General features: G+C 46.4%; 1 protein-coding gene across 1 annotated transcript; it reads left to right on the top strand.

Moving 5' to 3' along the window:
* The first annotated feature begins 1123 nt into the window (after positions 1 to 1123).
* KIAA2022 (KIAA2022 ortholog) lies at positions 1124 to 9580 on the top strand. The gene is made up of 4 exons (XM_009999684.1): positions 1124 to 1199; positions 4335 to 8619; positions 9361 to 9454; positions 9524 to 9580. The coding sequence occupies exons 1-4, from the start codon at positions 1124 to 1126 to the stop codon at positions 9578 to 9580; spliced, it is 4512 nt and encodes a 1503-aa protein (XP_009997986.1).
* Positions 9581 to 14986: the final 5406 nt, after the last annotated feature.

Genomic DNA, 14986 nt, shown 5'->3' with positions numbered 1-14986 from the left:
TGCTGAACCCAGGGCAGAGAATTCTGTGGGAAGATCAGACATTGACAAATGTTGATTTAGAAAAACAAACCTAAAAGCAAACAGAAACCCACCTAACCCAATGTACCTGCTCTATGAGAGAGAAAAAGTTGAGTTTGAGTTGCCAGGAGGAAAAAAATAGATTCTGACTTGAATTTACAGTCCAAGAGGTGAAATTCTGTTGGTGGGGAGCACTGATGAGGGTTATCCTGTGCCACCAGTGCCTGGGGACTCAGGCACATCTCCTTGTTGCAGGGTCTCCCTCTCCTTAGGCAGGTGAGCGTTTCATCAGGGGGAATCTTCAATGGACAAATGGAGAAAATTGAGGCCTGATTCTGATCCCTGTTTTGTTGTTTTGGAGAAGTTCCATCAAGTCCAGTCAACCTTGACCGATGGTCATACAATCAGGATGAAAATTAACCCAACGGGGACTGTGAGGGTGGTGGTTGCTGGGGGGAGAATGAGGCTTCCAAGAAAACTCTTGTAATGAACTTGTGTTTTGAGTGAAGAATGAGACTAATAGGGGTTTTTTTTGTTGTTTTCCCCAAAAAACTGCTTTTTAGGGGAGTTTTTCATACGTGCCAGCACTTGGAAGGTGAGAGCGGTAGCTGGGGTGAGCAGCTTTCTCTCGGGATATCTACATTTCTCTTCCAACTTCAACATAGAGTTGCTGTTGCCTGACCTTGGGCAAGTCCCCATCTCTTTGTGTCTCCTCTCACCCATCTGGAGATAACATAATGACTCTTTCCTGGTCTTGCAAAGCAGTTTAGAGCAGTGTGAAGGGTGCAGAGCACCTGCTCCACCTTCTAAAGCAGGACTTTGGGGAAGGAAATAGTGATATATAGCCTTTGAACCTACTGAAATACACTAGAAGTGGCTTTTGGAGTTGAAAAAGTGAAAATACAATAGCCTAAATAAATACTGTGTGTCCTCTGAAGCAGGGTGAGGGTAGCATGTGAGGTTGTGTGGGGTTTTTTTAATTGTTATTTTTAACTCTTGGTTCCTTGAGCTGATTCGGGGAGTTGTACTGACTGGTTATGTTTCGGAAATGTGCAGGTTGGCCAGATGCAGTGGGGCATGGAGTGAACAGAACGAGGTTAAATTGATGGATGACCAACAAGAGCAGGATTGTGCCTCAGAAGACCAAGAAACTATCCTGATTAATGGGGTGAAAGAAAATGGTAAGGAACTTAATTATGGTCCAGGAGGGAGCAGCGACAACTGGCAAACCAACTTATTTTCCTAATTCCTTTTGTGTGTTTAGTTTTAGTGGTTTGCAGGTATCTCTGCAATGTGAAGCAGTGGGGTAAATGTGTATTTTCTGCAGAGCTGTCACTCCAGCTATTAGGTCTTAACTAGTACTGCTTTTGCCCATGCATATGCACATTTATGGGCACACGCAGTTTGAATTATGGATTTTAGTCTGGTTTCTTAGGGAAAAAAAGTCTTACAATAATATGTAGCCCCTCTGACTGTTGGGCATCTTTTCCTTTCTTCACAATTACTTATGAAGCCACCAGCCAATCTCAGCAAAACTTGACTGGAGGAAACTGAGTCCCTACAAACTGAGGAAAAATTAGTGGTTGGGTAAAAGAAACAGACCGGGATTAGCACCCATGGAAAGGGAAGGTTGGACTTGTGAACTTGTTATCTTTTTCTCTGTGTGGCCCATCAGCAGGGACATGGGATCCCCTCACCTGTAACACCACTTTTGTGCATGCTGAGGTGCTCCTGTCACAGTCGTGCTCCAGGGAACCACCAAGTCACTCCAGCTTCCTTCATTGGGAGAGGATCAGCTGCTTCCAGCAGCCAGCCCAAAATACCTAACTTTATGCCTCTTTAATCAATTCCACACTTGTCTTTAAGAGCAATAATTAGGAGTAACAGTGCTCTGCTGCCTGAACACCTGATAGGAATAAATGCTCCTCTGAGCATTTTCCCAAGTCATTTGGACTTCAGTGGTGAGCCACAGTAAATGCCATGGCAGTTCGGCATCGAGGCGGAGGTTGACATTTTCATTTTTCAGCATGTTTTTGTTTAACTTCATGGCTTTTCGCATTTTGTAGTGGCCTATAAATCTTAGATATTGAGGACTTGGTCCTCAGATGTCTTCTATGTTCAAATCCTTCTGTCTCCTCAAAATTAGGTTTATGCCGGTGAGTTGTTCTTGTTCATTCCTGAAAACCCTGAGTGGCTCCAGCTGTGAGGGTGCCTGTGAGGACCCCACAACGTGTGGGTGGCTTGTGCTCACCTCTACCATGTAATTTTGGAGGTATCTGTCAGCCTATTTCCTTCACGACTACACATGGTAAAGTTGCAGCTGATGACAATTGCTGGAGCTCCCAGGAGATCTTCTGGCCATGGTCCCCCTGTCTAAGCTAACAGGCAGTAAAAGCAGCTTTACCTGCTGAGCAAAGTTGTGTCATGTCTACCCATGATACCACTTCCTTGAAATTCAGTTAGACCGGGCTAAAAAAGTGCTTTAATTAAACATTGTTGTGTAGGAGTTGCTGCTGAATCCACAGTAGTGAGCTGGAAAGTAGCTCTGATGCCACCACCTCCCTGCTGATTGCACTGGGGATGGCCCTGATGTGTTTTGCTCCCTCACCCTATCAGTGGGTGCTGGCTGCAGTGAATCCACAGCCAGATCCAGAATTCAGAGTAAATCCAGGCAGCAGTGCCCAGTTTGGGACTGGCTCCTTCAGAGCTGATGGATGGCAGGGCGGCTCAGGATTTTTCAGTCAGGTCACCTATGTTCAACTGGGAAAGGGGGTTTTGCTTCTTCAGAGTTTCCCTTTTAAATTGTAGCCTTTGTAGTATTGTTTATGTTAGAGCATCGGTTGAACATGGACTTGATTTTAGGATGATACAGGCCCTAGAAAATAAAGTTTTAGTATTTTTATTTCACAGGAGTTAACTTCACTACAGCCATAAACCTAAAAAAACACACAGAGAGAGTATGTTTTCTAGAATAGCATCTCTGTGTATTGAATGCAGTGTTGAGACTGAATTTCAGCTTTTTACTTCCCCCTTTTTTGAGTCTTACAGTATTCACGGACATCCCTCTTTTATCCTCACATTTTCTATGCTGCTCTCAGCTCTGAGCTGATTTTTATTTTATTTTCCTTCTGAAGTGGAACTTCACTGGTTAATTTGTTTTGGTGCTTAAGGAAAAAGATACCACCTCTGCGTTTCTGATCTAAAAACTGGTGGGAAGGCCTAAAAAGTGAGCTTTTTTATTTGATTTTTAACCCTTTTTGAGGAGTGGGAAGCAGCACAGATTCCAAGCAAGTCAGTCTGTTTTTTTCCAAGCCATGCATGTTGGAGATGTTTACAGACCTGGCACTGCACTTCTGCTTTGATTTGTGCAGTGTTTGGGAAGTTGTGTGAAGTCCTTAAAGCACTTTGTGGCTCCAACTGCAGCTTGATGGTACTGGCTGAAGGCTTCACCCATGGCTCCATCCCTAAGGCCTCTGTTGGACAAAAGCACCAGGAGCTTTTGGGATGAGATTCAGGGGATTTTGACCTTCTCTCAGTTTTAGGCTTGGCACAGGCAGCCCTCCAACACATACCATCCACTGAGGTAGATAAAACTATATTCCTAACTTTATTCTGCCACAAAAGAGTGTGACCAGGTACAAATAAAAAGTCCTTAGGTTAAAAAGAAATCCTTACATTATTAAAAAGGCATTTTTAAAGATTAGGGGGAAATGGCAAAACCCACAATAACTAATAATAATTGCTGTATACTCAGTGTTACTTTCTACCTTGCCTTGGTGTGGACACTGACAAAAAGACTTACTTGTTTTTTAAAAACAGCCATAACTTTCTGACTCCAAAGCAGTAATGAGGTTCAGGTATGTTTAAGCTGCAGGCACTGCAGGGGGGATGCTTTGTTTCTTTAAGAATTTTATTTTTCCATTAATTTTTTCAACGTTAATGGGAACATTTTTATTAGGCTTGTTTTGTTTTTTAATAACCTTGTCAGATTTGAAAGGCAGTATCCAGGTAACAGTATGTATATGAGGAGGAAAGAACGGATGGATTTGGTGTTTTTTAAATGTACTCTTGTACCTCTTCCAGCAGGCTGCAGGGGGGAGAGCGTTCCCCTCTCCCTTCTGTGCACATCGCCACCTTCATGACATCCAGAAGGGAAGGCTCATGGTCTCACAGGGAGCACTTGAGAAAAGTCCCCACCAAACCCTCGGGACAAGGGGAGCGGGGTGGCCAGCTGGAGCAGCACTGCCAGGCTTGTAAACCCTCTCTGTTTTTCCTTCTTTTCTCCTTCCCTTTTCCTCCTCCCCCACCCCACCCAGAATCACACATCCTGGATGGAGACGAGAGGCCTTGCAGCGAGGCCGGGGTCCCATTCCCAGCCTTGACGCCGGCTCTGAAGGAAAGCCAGAGGGCACTGCCCACCCTGCCTGCCAAGAAGCCCTGCCTGCTGAGCCCGCCGTCGCCGCTGCGGCTCACCGATGTCCCCGAGCACCCCGCGGATGACTCCTCTGCCCACGCCATCTCCCTCACCTCCTGCGTGACGAAGGGCATGAGCTCCTGGTCGCTGCCGGGCGAGTGCGAGAAGGCTCCTTTCAGCATGATGGAGCCCGGGGGGATGTCAGCGCTGACGGGCGACTGCTTGATGCAGCCGAGCCGGACCTGTCTGGGCTGCTTTATTGAATCAAAGGACGGCATTGATGCGGAGCCGGGAATAAGCTTGAAAGTAGGGGATATAAATAGGGATTATGACACCTGTTCGGTCTCTGATATAGGGATTCACTGCATGAGCACAGGAGAAACCATGAGATATGGGGATCAACTGCTTTCAGACCAGCTTTTAAGCTTCCCTATGCATAAATCGAGGGCAGCGGACAAAAGAGATGCAGAAAAATCTGACAGTGATTCAGAGGACCCTACTCAGAAAAATTATTATGAGGGATTACTATTAGACAAATGCAATGGTGAGGAACCTTTACTAACAAATCCCAACCAGGAATGGGGCTATTTTGAATCTTTCATTAGTGAAAGTAAAATTGAGCTGCTTGACCTCTGCTCCAAAAATGAGCTTTCTGTAAATTTGTTTTCTGAGGAAGACGTGGATAATTACATGTTTGATGATGACGATTCCACCTTGGGAAGTGATGTCTGCTCCCTAAAGATCAGATATGAATCTTTTCAGGACAACGTGCGGGAGAAGACCACCACCCTACAAGAGGACGCCCAGTTCAACTTCTTCCCCAGCGTGTTCAGCAACTGCACCAAGAGGGACAACAGGAGCACCCTGAAAAGGGGGCCTAGTGGTGCCACCGACCCTTCTCAATTCAAATCTGAGGAAGGCATCATCTGGGGGGAGGAGGAGGAGGACGGTGAGGAAGAGGATGGTGAGGAGGAGGAGAAAGCTGCCTTAAATAAATCTTGCAACAGCACGGAGATGGTGCAGTACGTGGGTCCCAAGAGGAGCCACTTCTTGGACTCAGTGAACTCCACAGAGGATTCTGGGGAGTTCAGTGATGACAGCACTTGCACAGAGTCCTCCTATGATGTGCTGCGGGATATCAAGGACTGCAGCCGGTACCTGTCCCGGGACCACTCCAGCTCCTTCATTCAGCAGAACTATGGGTTGCGGGCCAAGAGGAAAGTGCGCTACAGCGATGACTACCTGTATGATGTGGACTCCATCGAGAACGAGAAGATCCTGGACAAGAAGGAGTGGCTCCCAGATGGGCCCAAGGAAGAAGATGATGACGAGTGGTGCCCCAAGAAACGGCGAAAAGTCTCTCGCAAGGAGCCCCCCGTTATCATCAAGTACATCATCATTAACAGGTTTAAAGGGGAGAAGCATATGCTGGTGAAGCTCAGCAAAGTGGATGCCAACGAGACAACTGTTACCCTAAACGAGGAGCTGCTCAGCAAATACGAAAAGCTGGCCCCACTGAAGGGCTTCTGGCAAGAGAGGCAGCAGAGCCGGCTGGATTTGCTCAGATCGTCTCTCTACCACAAGCAGAATTTCTATCTTAACGGCTCAGATGCTTCATTCCTCCCTCACCCACGGAAGCGAAAATGCAAGCTAGCAAACCGGCACCGGATTCAAAGAATTAAAGCCATCGAGCAATCAGTGAACAAGCTGGGCTCTTGCTCCTCTGATAACAAGCAGCCTTGCAGCAGTAAAGAGGACGTGGGCCTGAAAGGGCTGCCGGCGTTAGCCATCGCCACCCCTGGCTGTGCCAATGGATTACATGGGAATGACATCACGGGCATTGCTGCCGTGAAATGCAAATCACAGGAGCGGGAGCACAAGGGGACGGAGAGGAAAGTGCTCCGCAGAATCAAATTCAAAAGTGAAGCCAGGTTGAAATGCAAGAAGATCAAAGCTGCTACCAGTACAGCGGAGGGCTCCCCGGTGCTGGAAAACCAGGAATCTGCAGCGCGTCTGAAGGACGAAACTGTTCTTTGTGCTTCAGACAGCTCCCATCTCCCGGAGTGCCATGAGGATAAGCTTGCTAAAAATTCTCCTTTCCTACCATCCACCTCCTCTTCAGACAAGCCTCTGCCATCTGCTAATATCACCACCAATGTACCCCTGATCCCTGGAGGGTATCTGCAGACATTGCTAGACGCTTCTGATTTGTCAAGCAACACCAGTATCTCGTACTTCACCCAGCACCCCCCTGAGCAGCAGCAGCAGCACCCGCTCCCCAGCATCACCCCGGCAGAGAAGCCCTTCCCAGCTCTGCAGCCAGCACAGAGCTGTGTGCTCTCCCCACCCTCCGAGTCCGAGCTGCAGCAGTCTCCTGCTCACTTGGAGATGGAACAGAGCAGCTTCAGTAGCATGTGGCCGCCGAGCAAAGCTGCTGGCAGCAACCACCAGGACTTCCCCAGCGAGCTGGGGGAGGCGGGTGGGCTGCCCAGTGAGTTCGGCGGTGGTGCTGCGGGGGCTGATGGTCTCCCCACCTCGGGGTACGCTCCAGTCAGTCTAAATAGCAGCAAATTGCTATACCAAAAAAATTACATGCCGGATAGCCAACAAGTGCAGGCTGATGATTCTTATCAGTCATGTCATTTTAATAATGGAGAGGGACGCTTTCATTTCCAACGAGGTACACTAAGTACAGATGATGGCAGGCTCATTAGTTTTGATTCAGTGGGTTCATTGTCAGTTAGTTCTAGCAATTACAGTTCTTTAAGTTTAAAGTCTTGTGAAAAGGATGGTGAGGATGATATTAATGATGATTTCTTGGCCCACTGCAGTCCCAAGCTAGTGATCCAGCAAAGCATAGATGAAATCACCCCGTTGAAGGAGTCCACAGACCTTTTAGACATTTCCAACTTCACTCCTGATAAGTTCCGCCAGTCGTCGCTGTCGGAGATGTCCCCTCCAGACACTCCCAGCCTGTCCCCACAGATAGCTAGCTCTGACACCAAGCCCCTGGGCACCTTAAAGGGCTTTCAGGAGAGCTCCCAGGCCACCATCAACAGCTCTGAGAAGGTCAAGTGGAACTGCGGGGTCTTGCAGTCTGAGGATCAGGCAGATAATGGGTTTGCTTTAAATAATCACCAGTTCCAGTTCCATATGTTCAATGATGAAGATTCTGTCAGCCTTCTCGAAAAGAGTCCATGCTTGTCAACATTTAATGAGCCATCTGGTCAAATTAGCACCAATAGCAAAGTGTCAAAATCGAAAAGGAAAAGTTCATCCAGCAAGAATGTGGGTACAAACCAAAGCTCTTCCCAGAAAGCCACCCGGAAAAAATCGCCCAAAACCAACAAAGGAACCGATAAACCACAAGGGAAAAACTCCAGGCAGGCACCCAAATCCACCAGGAAAGGGAAAAATGCTGTGGGAGTCAATGGTGAGAAGGCTCCAGTGGTTGGTGGCAGGGTGGTCAATCAGCTGAGCAATGTGGCCACCACCACTAAGGGCCTCACTGAGAGTGCTCAGCATTGCAGCCCAGCTGGGGTGAAACTGGGCAAACACAATGGGCTCTCTGGAGAGTGGGCACTGGGAAAAGAGGGAGGCACAGGCTGGTCAGAAACAAGCCTGGGCAACACCACCAACCTCCTGGATGATGATCAGAGAGAGTTTGAGGAACCTTCCAACATCTTGTCCAACATCGCGTCAGGAATGGCGGATGTCCAGAGGTTCATGATGGCCTCCATCGAGCCCTTGTGGGGGCCTGTTGGCCACAACAGTGTTCCAGACATATTCCGGTCACCAGAATCCAACAGCCTGAAACTCAAAACTCTTAAAATTTTGGCAGGGACCTCCCAAGAGTCGAAGAAGAAGGTGAACGGCAGCTCGCCAGGGGCGGCGAAGAACCACAAGTCAAACACCAAGGGCTCAAGCAAAAATGGCAAAGCCGCAACCTGCGACCCTGGTCGCCCCAACTGCTCGACTGGGTACACAACGGACATTCATACTCCCTTTTTTGATAAGAATTATAGTAACCTGAGCACTTTAGGCAATAACGGACCTACCCATAAAAAACTCTACCGTCATAAATCCAGTTCGAAATCACTGAGGGATGAGAACTGTAAAATAAAGCGGACGGACCGCGAACAGCCCCACAAGGACCCACCTGTGACAGCTGCTTTTGAGAAACTGAGGTAATGCTGCACCAAACTGGCTGGAATGCCCCTTAACCTCCCTCCCACCTGCTAAGCCCGCTGTTCCTCAGTTTTTTCCTTCCTGAAAGCAAAAGTTGCATGAAAAAAAAAGAAAAAAAAAAAAAAGACGTTTCCCCTTTTACAGTTTTGGTTGGTTTTTGGTTTTGGGGGTCGGGGTTGGGTTAGTTTTTCTTTGTTTTGTTGTGGGTTTGTTTTTTTTTTAATGCATGAAAATACTTATTACTTGCAAGCTACCTAAAAGAATGACCAACTTTCTGGCTTGGCTGGGGTTAAAAAAACTAACAAGGCTACTCTTTTCTGCTGTTTGGCTTCTTCAGTTTTTAATTACTTATTTATTGGGGGAAAAAAAAAAAAAGAGAAAAAACATGATTACACAGTCTTTTTAATGATTTTGACGAGGAAAGACTTTTTGGGGGGGAACATTTTTTAAAAAAATAAACCACAAAAAAAAAAAAAAAAAAAGGAGAGAGGTTATGCATCCAAAAGCCAAGATCTCGAAACTTAAAAGGCTCTTTACTTTGCAAATGAGAACTCGCTCCTAATTGAGCTTCACGTGGCAATTTTGAGTGCTTTCTGGCCCCCTCTGCTGTTATATCTCCTAACCTGCATCATCTAAAGCTGCATCTTCTGTACCTGCCCGCCTTTAGCGCGTTCGCTCCGTCGTGGTGACTCCAGACGAGCTAACTAAGATGGCATCAAATGTTTGATTTTTTTCCTGCAGGAATCAGACTCCATTCTTCTTAAAGCAGAAACAACATTTTTGGGTTTTCCTGTATTTGAAGAAGAGACTCCCTTTTCTAGAAAGATGGTTGATGTTGGTTTCTTTCTTTTTTATTATTATTTTTTTTTCTTCGGTTGGTTTTTTTTTTGGGTTGTTGTTTTTCTCCCGTCGGTTCCTTTTCGAAATCTGCCTTGTGGTCTGTTGAAATGTAAGTGCTGAAATGAAGAGTTTGAAATTGTGGGAATTTTATTCTTTGAAAGCAAACCTAATCTGGTATTCTCTGTGAAAAGACTGTTTTAAAAGTCATACTGTTGTACAGTAGTTTATGCACTATTACCCACGACAACAAAAAAAAAATTGTGCCAAACTATGAACAAGTGACTGTATTGTATATATTTTTACTTCTCTATCAACATTGGGTTGTGAGTGTTTTCTGCAGCTATGCCTTTTGGTTTTACTAGAAACATTCCAGTTGTTAAGTACTAACCACCCCCCTTTGAAAGCACCTGTAACTCCCGAGGAAAATGGTATCGTTCACTTAAACAACTTACCCAAAGTTTTATGGACATGACTAAAAGTGTGCCAAATTTACTTACCTCATTTCATGGATTCACCCTGTGGTTTAAAATTCATAAAGGGAAAAAAAAAGAAAAAAAAGAAAAAAAAAAAGAAAAAAGGAAAAAAAGGGGGGGGGAAAAAAGAAAAAAGGAACTTTGAAACCAATGCTGGGAAATGGTAAAGTCCTCTCTGTGAAACCATGAGCAGAACAACTTAATGGTGAAATGTTGAGTTTCATTCCAGGAGAAAGCTGAAATGGTGGAGGAGTTCAGAAAATCACTGACGGTAAGTTTGCCAGGAACTCAAGTGTCTGCATCTAGAGACTACAGATCAGCTGCTTTTCGAGTGTCTGTTTTCTTAAAGCAAAACCTGTAGCTGAAGATCATTTGAAATTACATTGCTAGTTCTTTGTATCTCAGTTTTATATATTTTATAAGAACCTGGGATAAATTCTAAAATAGTTATAAAAACAGAACTAATAAGTTTCATACATTTATTGCTATTTACTTTTCCTTTGAGTAGTTTCTTAAACATTTTTGTCACGGAGCCTGTCACAAGTGCTCTCCTATCATAGCTTTGGTGTTTCCTAATTGTCTAACCTTGTGATGCCAATATAGTTTAAACTTGCAGAAACAAAGTCATTAGTTTTAAATACCACTCTGAACCTTTCCTTTGATTCAGTTCATAAGATAAGAAAAACAAACAACAAGCAACACAACAAAAATGGAGCTATTTGTGATCTTACCAATCAGGGCCGGGTCATACATGACTGGACTTTATTAAGACAGTGTTAATTATTGAATGCGAAATGTATTCTCAAAAAGGCCTTATTTGTAACCCTACTCACCACACCCTCGCCCTCCAAGAGAATAACAAACCCAACAAAGATCTACTTTCCTTGTGCAACTGAGAGCCTGTGCATTTTGCTGCTGATTTCTTATGAAACCTTGATATGCAAGAGCTCTGGGAGCGATTGGGAGCAGAGGGACACGAGGCTTGGACACATTTATGCAATAGAAAACGATGAGGAAGAGGAGCCTTAATAGCAGTCGCAGAGATCACGTTCTCGCCGTGGTCGTGAGCGTAGAGGTGGTGTTTTGCAGAGGACAGGACTAGACTTGGGTTTTCTTACCAGCAGGTTGGTTTTTTCAGCCCCCACTCAAGGCAAACCAGCAGAATTGTTTGAAGTGATTTTAGCAAAAAAAGCAAATGGAGCACTTAAAACTGAAGGGGAGTTGCAAAGTGTCGATTTAGAATTAAAAAGTTTCCAGCGTTTGCAGATCTGGAGGTACAGCTTAGGGTCAGCCCTGCAGTCCTGGAGAAAACAGCAGGTAATTGCATTGCATTTTATTTAACAGATGAAGGAAGGAACTCTGAAAAAATAGTGATTCTGGAAACTATCCTATTATGTTCATTTATTCCATGAAAAAATGAAATGCTGGCGTTGTCTGGAATGAGTTGCTCCAGATGAGACTGGTCCCTGAGTACCCTGTAGGGTGCAGCATCCCACCCCAGCTCTGGCTTCAGGAGGGAGATCCAGAAGATGCTCAGGATTTATTTTGGAGAGAAGAGGTGTGCTAGGGCTCCATCCCTGGGCTCCATCCCATCCCTGCAGCCACCATGCTCTCCCTCCTTGCTTCCCCAGCAGCTGTCTGTACTATCCATAGGGTCATAAGACACCACCAGCTCTGGCCACTGCCCTGGTGCTGGCATATCCCAGTTTTTCAGCATTCCTGGCAGGTGCTGCAGGATGAGGGGCTGCTGGCTCCCTTCTTTTGGACGTTCAGGCTGCTGCTTCTATGGAGACAGGTCAGGTACAGAGCAGAGATGTGACAGGCCCCTTGGTTTTGACTAGAACCATCCTTTGAAAGCACATTTCAACTGGCCTGCACTGTGCTCGTTATGCTTGATGTGATGAATGTGGGACTCGTCATAAAATACCTTGTACCGAACCAGTAGCAATATTTATTGCATTTGTGAAATGTGCAATAGGGCATGAAGGCATAGAAGGTATTGACTGTTTTACTCTGTGATGAAAATCCATGACTACCCAGCTGGGTGTTTCAGGACAGTGTTCACCACAAAGACCAGCTGCCTTGTTTCTCTCTCATTCAGTCCTTCTGTTACTCTGATTTCGCTGCCATATTCAGTTCTCAACCCATGTCCTCCCCAAAAATCTTTGACCTACTAAAGAGCCCAGATCCCTCATGGCGGGGCACTGCCCCGTCTCCATATCTGAAAAGGTGATCTCTCTGCTGACTGACTCCAAAACTCAGAAATTGCCTTGAGCTAAACATTTGCCCTCTTCCCTTTTGATCTTCAGAGACTCATAGAATAGTTTGGGTTGGAAGGGACCTTTAAGGGTCACATCTAGTCTGCCCCTCCTACGGTAAGTTGCAAGGGACCTTAAAGGTCATCTAGTTCCAGCCCTCCTGCATGGGCAGGGACACATCCCACTAGACCAGCCTGCTCCAAACCCCATCCAAACTGACCTTGAATGTTTCACTGATTTCCATCCAGATATGAAGCCATCAGTACTCTCTGGATGTGACCATCCAACCAATTCCTTACCCGTTGAACCATCATCAAGTCCATATCTTTCCAATGTAGGAAGGATATTATGGGGGACCATGTCAAAGGCCTTACAGAAGTCCAGACAGATGACATCTTTTTCCAGTGTCTGGGGACTTCACCTGACTGCTGTGACTTGTCAAACATTATGGAGACTGACTTGGCACCTACATTAGCCAATTCCCTCAGGACTTGAGGTCCCATAGACTTATGTCTGTTCAGATTCCTCAGGTGGTCCCAAACCTAACCTTCTCTTACCACAGGATGGACTTTGCTCCCCTAGTCCCTGCCTTGTGGTCCATCCACCCCAGAGTTGTGGGAAGAGAGGTTGCCAGTGGAGACTGAGGCAAAAAAAGCTGTTGAGTACCTCAGCCTTCTCCTAATCCATTGTTACCAGTTTGCCAGTTGTGTTCTTTTACCTTCATTCTCTGGCTGATGTACCTGTAGAAGCCCTTCTTCTTGTTCTTTGCTTGCTTTGCCAAGTCCAGCTCTATCCACGCCTTGGCCTTCCTTATCCATCCCTACACACCTAGACAGTGTCCCTAGACTCTTCCAAGGATACCTGTCCCTGCTCTCACTGCCTGTGCATTTCCTTCTTGCCCTTTAAGTCTGACCAGCAGGTCTCAACTCAGCCATGCTTGTCTCTTGCCTTCCTTGCCTGAATTCTTACACCTGGGGATCAAGAGCTCTTGTGCTCTATGGAGCGTCCTTAAGGACCTGCCAAGTCTGTTCTGCTCCCTTGTCCCTGAGGGCAGTTTCCCAGGGTGTTCTATTGACTGACTCCTTGAAGAGCTGGAATTTTTGTTTCCTAAAATTCATCTCCACCTGCCTGTCACTACCTCACTTCCTACCTTGGTCTCATTCCCAGCCAGATGAGCTTGCCTTTCCACTTGCCCTTCTCATCAGTATTGGTGATGTTGTGTTTTTCACAGCATTGCTCCCAGCTGTGGGAGAACTGGGACATCAGTCCCACCCATCCCTGCCCACCGTCTGTGCACCCTGGGGCTCCCACAATGGCTCCCATCTCAGCTCATCCTTTTGCCCAGTCCCACTGCACTTCCAGCCTCCTCTGACATCTTCCAGTTGGGCTCTTGGCTGTTGGGGGTGACTAATCCAAGCCACGCAAAAGAACTTTATTCTGCAGCATCCTTTAAAATGTCTTTTCTTCTTTTAACTGGTTTCACTCCTGCTCTAGAGGTGTCCCAACAGGCACAGGTCTCAGTGATGCTGCTCTCCTAAGCCATGCCATGCTGGCACATGGTAGCTTGGGCGATTATTGATTGCCAGGGAAATTAGGAAGCAGAAACCAGCCACTTGCAAAGGAAGGTCATAAAATCCATCCAAGAGGAGAACAACCCAGGATGGCTCAGCATGAGCCCCTGGCTCTCCTGTGATCTCCCAGCCAGAGGCAGGAGCTGCCTGTGAGGAGGACAAGGGGCACAGGTCTCCTGTGGTACAGGGAAAGCATCTGATTCCCTGTGGCAACTGCACTGAGCAGAGGATGTCCTTCAAAAAGGAACCCTACAGCCACCCAGCAGGAGCTGCCCACCCCCAGTGGCCACAGTTTTGCTGGAGGTTACTTGCATATAGAGGTTTTGTAAATAGAAAATTATCAGTGTTTTTTGGACCTCAGACCTCACTGGAGCCACTTCGCTCTCAGAGTCCTGGACAAGCAGTTTTTTGAGGCTTTGAGAAGACAAATCTCCTTGGAGCATGGCAGGATCTCCATCTCTAGAAGCCTTGGATGTGGAGATACTCTTCTTTCAGGGGCCTCCTCTCTAGAAGCCTTGGGTGTGGAGATACTCACTCTTCTTTCAGGGGCCTCCTCCTCCTTCCACCTCCATGTCCCACCACCTCCAGGGTCACCAGCAGTTGGTTGAGCTGCACAGCCTGCAGGAAGTTTTTCAGTGGCCTAACAACCTTGCTAGCTGGTGAGGAGGAAGGTGGAGTATGGTTTGCTTGATTCTTGTGCTTGTCATCCAAAGGGGAAAGGGGGAAGCCCCATGGCTGCTGCCTGTTCCATAGAACCCCCACTGCCTGTTTATAGCTCCTCATCCAGATGCATGAGGGGTTCTCCTGGGACTGGCACCATGGGGCTGTTCCTGGTTAAGGTTGGACCAGATGATCCTTAAGGTCCCTTCCAACCTGGCATTCTATGATCAGTGATGAGGATTCAATTTTTTTTTTTCTTTTTTTTAAATAATCTTACCAGGTTTACATCTTGTTTTTCTTTTTTCAAGTGTAAGAGGAGTTTTTTTGGAAAATGGCTTGAGAGTAACGACTAAGAGACCAGATATAGGCAGGTGTTTCAGAAGGAGGAGGTGAACAGCAGCACGTAGGCTTGTCCCTTGCTGGTGTTGCAGTGTCCTGTCCAGCTGGGGCCAGGTCTGTGTGGAGAGAAAAAGCCAAGGTTGGTTGGTGGCTTTGCCAGACCTTCACCACACAACTTGTTTTTTCAAACAGCAGTTGTGGTTCTTTCTTTTTGGCATTGCGGCT

Source organism: Chaetura pelagica, unplaced genomic scaffold (assembly GCF_000747805.2).
Source record: "Chaetura pelagica isolate M959 unplaced genomic scaffold, ChaPel_1.0 scaffold456, whole genome shotgun sequence".
Classification (NCBI taxonomy): domain Eukaryota; kingdom Metazoa; phylum Chordata; class Aves; order Apodiformes; family Apodidae; genus Chaetura; species Chaetura pelagica.
This window is presented reverse-complemented; position numbering and strand designations above follow the sequence as displayed.

Coding starts and splice junctions, on each gene's coding strand:
- KIAA2022 (XM_009999684.1), top strand. CDS start 1,124: ATGGATGACCAACAAGAGCAGGATTGTGCCTCAGAAGACCAAGAAACT. Junction 8,620..9,360: donor GCTGCTTTTGAGAAACTGAG/GTAATGCTGCAC, acceptor TTTTTTCCTGCA/GGAATCAGACTCCATTCTTC. Junction 9,455..9,523: donor TTTCTAGAAAGATGGTTGAT/GTTGGTTTCTTT, acceptor GTTGTTGTTTTT/CTCCCGTCGGTTCCTTTTCG.